The 13,284-nt window shown below is 36.0% G+C and overlaps 1 protein-coding gene across 1 annotated transcript in view; it reads right to left on the bottom strand.

Annotated features, from left to right (window-relative positions):
* The window catches only part of GOPC (golgi associated PDZ and coiled-coil motif containing), a 44,847-nt gene that overhangs the window by 18,513 nt on the left and 13,050 nt on the right, over window positions 1–13,284 (bottom strand). Inside the window, exon 2 of the mRNA XM_069076977.1 lies at window positions 11,568–11,732. Within this exon, the coding sequence (XP_068933078.1) occupies window positions 11,568–11,732 (165 nt within the window). The remainder of the gene's footprint in view (window positions 1–11,567; window positions 11,733–13,284) is intronic.

Genomic DNA, 13,284 nt, shown 5'->3' with positions numbered 1-13,284 from the left:
ACTGACTATATTACAAAGATTACCTCATTTGATTCTCCCCCCAACAACCCTGGGAGGCAGATGCTATTATTGTCTTCATTTTAGAACTGAGAAAGACAGAGGTTTTTGAGACAGACCTGAATATCTGGGAAAGCTCTCATAATAGGGATGCACAAGTAGAAGTCTTTAAAACCATGGAGGAAGGAAAAAACAAATGACACTTGAATAGCACTTTCATCTGAACTGATCAAAGGAGAAAAGAATACACATACATAAAACACAGAGTTGGGTACATTTCACTTAACAGGGAAGTAGGAGGGAAACGTAGATAGGAAAAAGAAGGAAGAAGGAATATTAGAGAGAGGGGAGATATTAAAGGATGTATTGGTTCTAAGCATGACAAACAAAGGATATACATAAAAATAGCTCTGAAGTGGCAAAAAATGGGAATATGAGGTGGTGGTCATCAATCGGGAAATGGCTAAACAATGGTATATAAAAGTAATAGAATACAATTGTGCTGTAAGAAATGATAAAGGTATGGATGATCTCAGCAAAACCTGGAGAGACTTCTGTGAACTGATGTAGTGATATGAACAGAACCAGGAGAACAATTTATATGATGATAACATTATAAAGACAAACATCAAAATTTTGAAAGACCTAGGAACTCTAATCACAATGACCAACCACAACGTCAGAGGACTGAAGACAAAACCTGTTATGCACCTCCTTTGAGAGAGGCAAAAGATTTAGAGTGCAGAATGAGACACAATGCGTTTTCTTTTGGAAATAGAATATGTAGAAACCTATTTTGCTTGACTATACTTTTTGGGGGTTTTTTTCCCTTGTCTCAAACTTTAAGAGCCCTTCCAGCTCTAAATTTATGATTCTATGATCTTCCTCAAACTCTGACTATCCTTTTTCTGGATCCTTACCTATAGCTCCAGAGAGTTTGAATGAGGAGTCAAGGTATCCTCTAAAGTTTCCTATCCCCAAATGGATTCTGGGGAACCTAAAGCTTGATAGCCACTGGGGTTACTATCAAAACAAAGATACCTAGGCTGCCCATTATATATAAGAATCATCTCCCCAGAGGTGATAAATCAAAGTAGCAAGTGGCATAGATAAGCTCACTAAGGGATCGATTATCTATCTGACAGAGTATATACCAAAAAAAGGACCTTGGAAGAAACTCATATTTAAGGTACAAGGAGATGAAGAGTCAGTTGAAAGTAACAGAGAAAGTAGTCAGGATAGGTATGAAAATCATGATAGTTGTCAAAAAAAAAAAAGGCAAAAAGAAATCATGATAGTTTAAGTAAAATAGTGAAGAGAAGACAGTAAATGAGTATTTTAAACATTTTTTTAAAAAGGGGGGTAGTGTATCAAATGATAGACAGAAGTCAAGAAACATGAAGACCAAGAAAATACAGCCATTGGATCTAGTAATAAAAGATCATTAATGGGGGCGGCCAGGTAGCACAGAGAGTAAGAGCACCGGCCCCAGAGTCAGGATGACCTGGGGATCAAATCCCGGGCTCAGACACTTAGCACCCACCCAGAAACACCTGGCCGTGTAAACTTAAGCAAGTTACTTAACCTCAATTGCTTAGGGGTGGCCAGGTGGTTCAGCGAGTAAGAGCACCGGTTCCAGTGTCGGGATGACCTGGGGATCAAATCTGGGCTCAGATACTTAGCACCACACCCAGAAATAACTGGCCATGTAACCTTGAGCAAGTTACTTAACCCCGATTGCTTTAAAAAAAAAAAAAAAAGATCATTAATGACTTTGGAGAGCAGTTTCATTACAATTAACAAGTGTTAATGAAATGTCCAACAGTGTATCAAGTACAAAATGAAATAGATTTTGCTCTCAAGAAGCTTATATTCTCTTAAGGAAGACATAAATATACACAGAAAATGTTCAAAATAAATACAAAAATAAGTATAAGTATAATATACACAAATATAAAATAAATTTGGGAAGGTGGGTATTAGTAACTGGGGGATCAAGAAAGGTTTCATTTGCTTAGAAAGTGATACTTAAACTGAGTTTGATGCAAGCAAGGGATTCAAAGGGTAGATGGAAAGAGGAAGTGCTTTCTAGGTGTGAGAAGCAACCAAGACAAAAGCAAAAAAAGAAAATGGAGGGTCATGTCTGTTTGATGAGGAATGATAAGGGAAGCAGCAGTACGGATGGACTGAAGAAGGAGAAATAATATATGAAAAGCCTGGAAAGGCAGGTTGTGGTCGAACTGCAAAAGCCTTTAAATGCCAAACAGATTTTTAATTTGATCTTAGAAGTAACAGGCAGTGGAATTTATGGAGTACAGGCCTGTGCTTAAAGGAAAAATCACTTTGGCAACGGTGTGGAGCATGGGTTAATGAGGACAAGGGAGGAGATCAATTAGAAGGCTATGCAGCAGTCCAAGTGAGAAGTAAAGCAGGGTTGGTGGCTTTGTTGAGAGAAAGGGATGGAAATTTATGGAGCAAGAAATGAGAAAATGTGGCAACTAAATGGATATGTGAGATGAGGGAAGGGAGTCAAGGATAATGTCAATGTTGGAAGTTTAGGAAACTAAAAAGCATGGTAGTGTCATTAACAGGAGCATTTTTTGGGGAAAAGGTTTTTTTTGGGAGGGACATATAGTTTGATATCTCTATGGGACACCAACTTTGTTGAAAAGGCAGGGGGTAATGGGGGACAAGCTTAAGAGAGACTAAGGGGCGGCCAGGTGGCACAGTGAGTAAGAGCGCCCCAGCATCGGGAGACCTGGGATCGGTTCCAGCCTCAGATACTTAACACCCACAGAAAATAACTGGCTGTGTAACCTTGAGCAAGTTACTTAACCCCAACTGCTTAGGGGTGGCCAGGTGGCACAGTGAGTAAGAGCGCAGGCCCCAGTGTCAGGAGACCTGGGATTGGTTCTGGCCTCAGATACTCAGCACCCACACAGAAAAAAAATAACTGGCCGTGTAACCTTGAGCAAGTTACTTAACCCCGATTGCTTTAAAAAAAAAAAAAGAGAGATTAGACAAATTGTAACAGATTTCTGAGTAAGTAGTGAGGAGGAAGAACCACTGAATATAGACTATTCCTTCTGGGAGTCTAGCAGTAAAGGATAGAGAGAGGAAGGATGATAGTTTGAATCAGGAAGAAAGGTCAAGAGAAAGAATTTCTTTCTATCTCTTTTTCCATTCTCTCCCTCTTCCCTGCTACTCTCTCTGATCTGTAAGAGTGTTTATAGGCCAACATGAAGGGGTCAGTAGTAGGGAAAAGGTTGGAAATAGATGAACTGAGAGGACGCCTGAAGAAGGAAGACCTCAGATGAAATGGGAAGTGGACAGGATCAGCAGCAAAGGTAGATGGGTTAACAAGGAAGACCAACTTTTTTTCTGGAGACTGCTGACCAATTCAGGTTGAACCTATAGTTCACTAAAAGCTCTAGTTCTTTTTACAGAGAAAATGCTACGCTGCCTTAATTTTGTATATATGCATTTTTTAAAAAAAACAAATATTATTTAACCCAATACTTATTTACTTCTATTAAATTTCTTCTTAGTTAATTCTTTCTTATGTTCTAGCCTTTCAAGATATCTTTGAATATAGGGTCTTTGATCTCATGAGTTATCCCTCCCAGATTCGTGTCATCTGCATATCTGATATGCATACTTTCTATAATTTTATCTAACACACTAATAAAAATGGCAAATAGCACAAGATCAAGCATAAATTCCTGGGACAGTCACTAGATCATCTTCTTTTAAGTTGATATTGAACAATGTTGGTGAATGACTATTCTTGGAGTTTAGCCATTCAACTAGTTGCAAATCCACCCAATCATAAGGTATGATTACAGACTTTATTAAATATTCTTCTAACATTTAGGCAGCCTATATTTCCCTGATTATCAGCATAGAAATCTTGTCAAAAAAGAAAATGGGGTTAGTGTGGTATGACTTGATGAAGTCATGTTGGCTTTTTGTTATCACCATTTTCTAGGCAAGAATGAACCACTCCTTTAATAATGTGTTCTACACTACATATAATGTCAGACTTAATTGATGTGTTGGTTAGTTCTGCTGAACTACTTTCCCTCCTCTCTTTTTCAAAAATTCTATATTACAAGGTATGCCTCTCTAGGGAAGGGAGGGACATATTTAGAAATGAAGGTAATATGAAAACAAAAGGTTTTGATTAAAAAAAAAAAAGTCAAACCCTCCACACCATTTTTCTAGATTATTACCAGGACATAGTCAAGTTCATTGGCCTATGGTTTGCTGACTCTCTTCCATTAAAAAAAAAAAGTTGGGACACTTGCTCTTCTCCAATTCTGTTATATCTCTATCATTCTCATACTGGCCAAATGTTTAAATATCCTGGGATGTAGCTCACCTGTGTCTGCTGACTTGAATTTATCAAGGGCAGCTATGTACTGTCTTATTACTACCACTACTCTTTTTCTATCATCTCCCTATTAGTCATTTTTCTTCTGCCTTTTCTGTCCAAAGATCATTTTACTTGACCAAAAAGACAAAAGCAAAATAAGAGTTGAGCAACTCAGCCTTCTCTCTGTATGCATTTATCAATGTTCTATTCATCTTTAGTAACAGTCCTATCCATTTTCAGATTTTTTTTCCCTTAATATAAAGTAAAACAAATCAACCTTTTATAACATAATGGAAATAATACTGGTTTTGAAGTGTAAAGATAATCAGTTCAAAACTAGCCTGAATCACACTACTCATGACCTTGATTAATCTTTTAAATTCCTAGGGCTCTTGTTCCTTGCTTGTAAAACAATGGGGTTTAGTATACATGACTTTAGAGGTCCGTTGTAAGTATATATCTATGAACATTTTTGTTCTCCTTAATTTTTCTCACTGATCATTTTGAGCTTTTAGAACTCCTTACAGGATTATACCATTAAAAAAAATCATCTGCATGTAACATGTTCTTGCTTTCATCTTTTATATAAATCTTTAAAAAATATTCATTGGTTGGTACATTTCACAAATATCTATACTACTGTCTTTAAACAACTCTCCTTTTCTTCCTTATTGGATTGGTTTCTCTTGTCTTCTGTATTTTACTCTTAAGAGCCTCATATCCCTCCTGGGTTAACTTTGGTAAAGAATTACTCCACAGGAATTTTACCTACCACTTTTCTGAACTTTCTTGGATCTCCAAAACTCTAGGGCACATGACAGACTATTCTCAGCTTTCCTTTTCTTTGCAATCACCAACCCTAAGACAGAATGGTCACTTTCCACCATTCCCACCCTAAGAAAATCAATTTCTCTCCGTTGATAAGAATGAGAAACAATGAAATTTCCATCAACTGATGGACAACATCATTAAATAGGCAAGTCAAGAAATCATCAGCTTCTCTGCTTTTGGCAGGGAGATCTAACAGATGTACAGATAATTGAAGCCCCCCATCAATACTAATTAATATCTTTATGTCAGACTAGTAATCTGTTTCCCTATTTCTTTCCTCAAGTACTACTTCCTCTTTCTTTCCAGATGGGATGTAGTATAGAGGTGAGGAACCAGCAGCTTCAAGGCCACATGTGATCTTCTAGGTCCTCAGGTGCAGTCTTTTGACTGAGCCCAAGTTTTATAGAAAAAATCCTTTTATTAAGGGGATTTATTCTGCAAAGTTTGGATTCAGTCAAAGGGCCACACTTGAGGACCTAGAAGGTCACATGTGACCTCGAGACCACAGGTTCCCCACCCCTGGACTCCACTGATATCCAGAGTTTTCATTAAAAAAAATGTTTCCTTAAGGTACAATATATCCAAAGATGTGTTTTTACAAGTTCAATAGAATTTAAATATGAATTTTATTCGTATGCCTCATCTTGCTTTTGTATTATCTTGGGCGGTAGTAGAATTTTCTATGTCTTTATGTGTCTTATATGTTTATAAGATCAATGCTCAGAAAATAATTTAATTTTCCTTGAGTATATTGTATCTAACATAGTTTGCAGTTGCATGTTCCATGTGTCAACATTTACTAGCTAAGTGACCCTAGAAAAGCCATTCAACCTTTGCCTCAAGCAATTTCCTAAAATTCAGCAAAAAAACCCAAAAGGATTACAGCTACCCCAGTGGGGAAAGGAGGGAGGGCTGGGCTTGGTGTTACCCAAGCAGAGGAAATTCACACAATTTTCAGATAACCTGTAATTTGCAACTTGAATAAACTGCTACCAGACAAACCAATCACTACACTAGGTACAAGAGATAGGCTTCAAGTGTGAATGGGGGAGATAAACCATTCTGAATCTCTGCCCCCTACACACACACTTATAAAAAGAAAATCAAAAACTAAACACATTGTTTAAAGTGACAATTCTAAATACTATTTTGAAAAAAAAGGAAAAAGATACATGGCAAGATTTAGGAACACCTATACATGATTTAGTACCTCTCTCACTAATTCCTGACGATTCTTAATGTTTTTCTTCATTCCTTGCCTTGAAGGTGAACTATCCTTGGTCCCTACGGCCTACTCAATGGTCACTAACTTTTTTCTTTTTTTTAAAATTAATTTGTTTGTTTAATTTTAGTTTACAAGATTCAATTCCACAATTCCTTGAGTTTCAAATTCTGTCCCCCTCCCTCTCCTCCCCTCCATGGCGGCATACAATCAAGTATAGGATCTGCAAATACTTTCACATTAGACATTAATCAGGTTATAAAGACGGATTGTATCAGATGGAATGAAAAATGGTAAAGAGGAAACAAAACCAAACAAGAAAAAGATCAGGTAGTTTGCTTCAATTTGGATTCAAACTCAGTTCTTTCTAGTTTTTTCTCTGGATGTTGACATCTCTCTCTTTTGGGATTGACTTATATCACTGCATTGCTGAGAAGAGTCCAGTCTATCAAAGTTGGTCTAACTTTTTTTTTCTTGTACCCACCTATCCCTATATTCCTCAACCACTCTTCTCAAAAGACAAGTTTCTCTAGGTTCTTTTACCTTTTAGAGGGTGAAACCTAATACAAACCCAAAACCATTTTTTTTTAAAAGCAATCAGGGTTAAGTAACTTGCTCAAGGTTACACGGCCAGTTATTTCTGGGTGTGGTGCCAATAAGTACCTGAGCCCAGATTTGATCTCCAGGTCATCCCGACACTGGAGCCGGTGCTCGTACTCGCTGAGCCACCTGGCCACCCCTAAGCAATTGGGGTTAAGTAACTTGCTCAAGGTTACACGGCCAGGTGTTTCTGGGTGGGTGCTAAGTGTCTGAGCCCGGATTCTATCCCCAGGTCATCCCAACACTGGAGCCGGTGCTCTTACTCACTGTGCCCCAAAACCATTTTTGAAGAGAAAACTTTAAATTTTTAAAAAGCTAGAAAAAAAATTTTTTTTAGTTAAACTTGTCCATATTGATGTTTTCTGATTTGGGGATTTCAAGAAGATAAAACTGTGTGTGTATATTTTTCTACTTTACTTGCTAAGGACACAATGTAATCACATAATAATTCACTATCTGAAATTTATGTTAAATATATAAAGCTCTTAAAATAGACATTCCCTAATCTGTTTGCTGAAATCTATCCCTTCCTTTAAGGGCCAACTCAAATGGCACAAATCCCCCATGAAACAAACTTTCCTGATCCTAATCCCCAAGTGAAGGTGATGTCCTCCTTTTCAAATTTTTCACACCATTTTGTCTGGCTTTCCTTTGCCTTTATCACAATTTAGTGTGTATCATACGTGTGTGTGTGTGTGTGTGTCTTATACTCTCCACCATTAGACTGCTTATCCCTTGTAGGCAGGGACTATATCATCTTTGTATTTCCAGCACCTAGAGGAGTATCTTATATACATACTAAAAACTGAGTGCTGCACTGAATTTAGTAAGCTAACCAATCTGAAAAAAAAAATTAAAGTTATACTATATTCTCATATTTATTTGCAGAGGTATAATGGGGAGAGGGAACCATGAGTATGGAACACTGCATATATTGTCAAATTTTTTGATGTATTGATCAGTTCTGATAATTTTCTTTTCTTTTTTTCTCTTTTTCTTAAAAAAAATTGTTATAGGCGATGGCTCTTTGGATCAGAAGAGAGGGCAATAGGAAGAAGAGACACTGGGAAATTTAGGCAATATAAAAAGTAAAGATATTAACAAAAATTTATTTAAAAAAATGTGATGCTACAAATCAACCCATAGAAGGAAGAAAAGGATTTAAAAGTAACATTTTTAAAATAAGGAACCAGTCATAAACCTAAGTTATCCTATTATTGGCTAATAAATGGTATTGTCTATATGAAAATTCTAATTAGATATAGTATAATTTTTATTTTTAAATGAAGAACGTTTCAGGAAAGCTATGAACCCCGTCAGATAATGGGGGTAAGGGAACAGAAGACAACAAGACTAAAAATTTAGATCTTATTTGAAAGTAATAAAGAAAATTTCAAATAAGTTTTCTAAAAGACTAAATAATCATTTTAAAGACTTCTGAAAAGCAACTACAACTTACATGCAGTGACATAACAAGCAAAGTCATGCGTATTCTTGGGATCAAAATTGCAGTTAGAGAAATTTCAATAATGACATACTGAAGAAAGTCAGCTAAAATAGCCTCAGTTTTAAGTAATCTCGCAACCAAGATCTCAAAGAGAACTTTGATTGTATCTTTCTCAAGCAGTTAGCACATTTTTAACTGCATTATAATAATCTAGACTTCCCTACCCTACCAAACAAATCTTCATGTAGAGTAAAAACCTGGTCTTCTTCATCTTTATCTTCCCATAAGATCTGGCAAAGTATCTCCCACAAGATGGGAAAATAAGTAGCTCTTTCAGAGGAAAAGCAAATTTCAGGTAACTTTCAGTGGCTAAATTCTACTGAGGTTAACTATGGTCAGAAAACAGCCAGTAGAAAGTGTAGTAGAAAAGACTATGGGATCACCTATTGACCTTTCAAAAAATTTTCACACATAATCATCAGTGAAATTTTAAAACACAAAGTAAATCAATTTAGTGTAAATACACACACACACACACACTACAGAACGCATACTGGTAAATGAGATGGGGAAATGTCATACTTACCAGTTCTTCCACAGAGGGGACAGACTTAAGATATAAGAAGAAATTTTTTTAGTTAGAAACACAAATGAATAAACAGATGAATTAAGTGGTAAAAAATGGCTATAAGGTAAAGCCTTCTACAACAAACGAAACCATAAAAATGTATTTACAAGTCCGCAATAACAATTTGATTAATTCAGTTACAGCAGTTATTTCTGAACTTTCCTTCCCTTCCTCAACCTCCCACCCTGCCCACCCCTAAAAAAAAAAACCAAAATACATGCTGATAGAGTATGTTTACACTCCAACACAAGTACAGAGTAAAATGTTATTAGCATAATATCCAATCTATAGAGAAACTTAGACATGGCTAACAAGGTAAATAATCGGAGCTGTTGTTTTCAAATGTTTTCTGTCCTGAGCTTGCTTATTGTCAACAGTATTCACTGAACCTCTGTTACATGTGTAGCAGAGTTTACTCCTGGTTCTTCCTAACTTTCACTGAAAGAGGGAGGCTGTGAAACTGGCTCTCTCAACCTCATTATGCAAGGAAATTACTTCAGGCAAGTTCTTTAAACTCACAAAATGTCAGAATGAAAACTATATAATCTAACTCCAGCATTTTAAAAATGAGGAAACAGAGGTGAAGCAATCTGCCCAGGTCAGAGAGGTATTAAGTGCCAGAGTGAGAAGTTGACCATTCACCTGATTACCCTGCAAACACCTGGACTTCTTTCCACTACAGGGTTTATTACAAATAAATTCCAATACAATGAATATACTACATTTTCTCTGTTGTAGACAGTGTAGTACTACAGATAAAGGAAAGAGTATTCAGTTTACATTTACTCAGTTATCAGCTCTAACACTATTAGCTAATTCCAGCAAGTCTCCTGACCTGTCTGGATTTCAAGCTCAATATTTGTAAAGCGAAGAAGACATAAGATGACCTCTATGGTTCATGCTAGCTCTAAAATTCTATGTTTCCGGTTGTAACACAATTTGACCTGCAGTAAGTATTTCTAAAACTGCTTATCTCAAGGATTTTTTTTTCATATTCAGAAATATGATGCAAAAATTAGTTAATGTCTGAAGTACTTTGAGAACTCAAGATAACACAAATTATGTCATCATAATACATTAAAAAGAGTTCTGTATATTAGTTTCTTGTATTAGTAAAATAAACAGAAAGTTTGTATGTATTAACAAAAAATTAAAAACCAAACATTTTAAAAGGAGAACTAATTAGTTCATATTCATGAGGGAGAAAAAAACATCAGGAATTATTTCAACTGGTTCTCTGGCATAGTCAATCTATAGGTAGCTTAAATGTTTCATTCACTTGATTCAAATATATTCAACATATATTTACTGAGTACCTACTATATGCAAAGAACATAGAACACATCTCTAAAACAGGCAGTCAGATTCCAAATGGCCAACTTGTAGGATTAAGTCTGGTTGGGAGTTCCATGGTCTAAAAATTCTGTGGCATTTGGGGAAAGTCACAGAAGTGCAATAATGCTCTCAGGTCTAGTGACTTTAGTGGCCAGCAATCCTGATGCACTTTAGTGGCCAGCACAATCCTGATGAAGGCGAGGGCTTTAAACTGCAGTTTGGCACAGTAGAAAAAAGATCTAAATTGCAGTTTTAACTCTACTGCTAACTGTGACCATAAACAAACCTCTCTGGGCTTCCTTATCAATAAAATAAGGGATAGAAAGATGGAAGAAACAATGGGTTTGGACTTAGAAGATCTGGGTTCAAGTACTCTTTCAGATTGTTTACTAGTTATGTGGCTGTGGGCAAGTGTCTATAATGTATGTAAAGGGCTCTGTAAGCTTTAAAGTGCTATATAAATTTCAGCTATTTTTTCTGGGCCTCGGTTTCCTCATATAAAATGTTGGTAATAATATTTTTTCCCTTTGTTTTTGGAGGGGGGAAAGCAGGGCAATTAGGGTTAAGTGACTGCCCAAGGTCATAGGACTAGTAAGTTAAGTATCTGAGGCAGAATTTGAACTCAGGTCCTCCTGACCCCAGGGCCGGTGCTCTATTAACTGCACCATCTAGCCACCCTCTGGGTAATATTTGTAAAATGTGGGTAATAATATTTGTGCCTCTTAATTTATAGAATTATGAATAAAACACTGTAAAGTATCTAAGAGTAACTTGAAGGTCCCTTACTTCTAAAATTCCATAATTCTACCAATTTAAAAATAAATTCTTAATAAGAAGAGAAAACAAGAAAAAAGGAGAAGAGGTCAAAAGAAACTCAATGCTAAAACAAGGGTTCAAAACTAGAGGCTATGTCATCTTTTTTTTCTTCTTCAAAAATTTATATCAAACTTCTTATATCAAGGCTCTACCTTATCAATAAATTCAGGAAAGCATGGACTTAGAATTTGAGTAAAAAATTAATAATAAAACTCACAAGAATAATCCTGTAGTATTGACTTAAATATACATAAAAACTCATCCACAGTTTTCATAAAAAAATGGCCTTCTACCTTGATCCAAAACAGCTACTTACCAGTTTTGCCTTAATGGTACCAGAGTCGACACTCTGGCCCGTTTTGGCATGCAGCTGAAGCTGAACAGAGTGCAGTTGTAAAAGTTGATCATGAACTTCTTTTTCTAATACTACTTTTTCAGCCTGGGTCTCTGTCAGTTCAGATTTCAGATCCACCAACTGTGCCTTCAAAAGAAAAGAACACATTTACCATTCTAGTAAAGTACACTTCTGAGCACCTCCATGATATTTTTCATTGTGACACTACGCACTCATTTGATTACCACCTGAACTACATTATACTAGTACAGAATATAATGGAATGAATCACTCTTCCAAGGCAATCTCCATTTCAAAGATACACTTAACACAACAGAAGACAAGTGAGAAGCTACTGGGAGAAGATACGACATTATCTTAGTTCAAAATTTTCTTTCAATCATTTATAGACAATACTGTCTATCATACGGTAATAGATATTCTTTGGAGGTCTGATCCCAACAAAATTATTTTAATGATATTTTATTTTTCCTCAATTACATGTAAAGATAGTTTTAAATATGTATTTTTTTAAATCTTGAGCTCTAAATTTTCTTCCTTCCTTCTTCACCTAGCTTCTCTCCCTAAGGTAGTAATCAATTTCATACAGGTTACATATGTGTAATCATGTAAAATATATTTCCATAACAGTCATTAACCAATAATATTTTTAAATGATACATAATTCATCAGTGTGTATATACTCTGTGACAGTAAATTTTGGATATGCAAACACAAAAATGAGAATGTCCCAAGTATTCTACTGAGGGAAATAAGGAAAAACAGAAGAGAGCCCTAGTCTCAAGCCCCTCTGCAGTTTCAGTGACTGTGCCTAGGCACTCAGACATGCACCTAAGGGAAAGGAGTAGGAGCCTTCACAGTCCAGCACTCTATCCATTGTGCCACCTTTTGTTCAGTCATTTTCAATCATGTCCATTTAGTGTTTTCTTGACACAGATACTGGTTTGCTATTTCCTTCTCCAGCTCATTTTACAGATGAGAAACCTGAGGCAAACATGGTTAACTGACTTTGCCAGGGTCACAATTACATGTCTGAGGCTGGATTTGAACTCAGGAAGATGAGCCTGACTTCAAGGCCTGACAGTCTATCCACTGTGTTACCTAGCTGCCGCTAAAAATATGCAGTCACATTCCCACAAAACAGAACAGGTGCTGGACAGCTCTAAAGATGCAAGTAGCGACTTTTATGCATACACTTTATACACATAAGTTAAATAGTAATACAACTAAATAGGTTAGACATATCCATTTCGTCAATGAACAGGCACAAAAATAGATTAAAATTGTAAGCTACATAAGAAAAATTTTCCTACAGGAAATATTTAGAAATTTGAAGATACTTATTTAAACAATGACACTGAAAGTCCTCCCTTGTCAAACACCTATGGCAAACAAAAGCTCTATATTCCTGGCAGTCACATCACCAGATGATAAAATTTTATACTATTTTCTACTCTATATAGTCAATATAAATACCTATAAATGCAGTTTATATACTACCTAATTTGAAAACACCTGTTACTAGGATCAAAATATTGTCAAATTATACAGGTTAAATAATATTATTAAAGTTATGTCTCAATAATCTATGCTTACTCAGACAAGAAAGATTTGGATAACTGAAAACTAGAGCAATTTCAAAAATCCAAACCAGCATAGAAAGTAGACTGATTTGAAT

This window comes from Petaurus breviceps, unplaced genomic scaffold (genome assembly GCF_028583685.1).
Source record: "Petaurus breviceps papuanus isolate PSGF00001 unplaced genomic scaffold, PetGlider_PUasm1.0 90977, whole genome shotgun sequence".
Lineage (NCBI taxonomy): Eukaryota > Metazoa > Chordata > Mammalia > Diprotodontia > Petauridae > Petaurus > Petaurus breviceps.
This window is presented reverse-complemented; position numbering and strand designations above follow the sequence as displayed.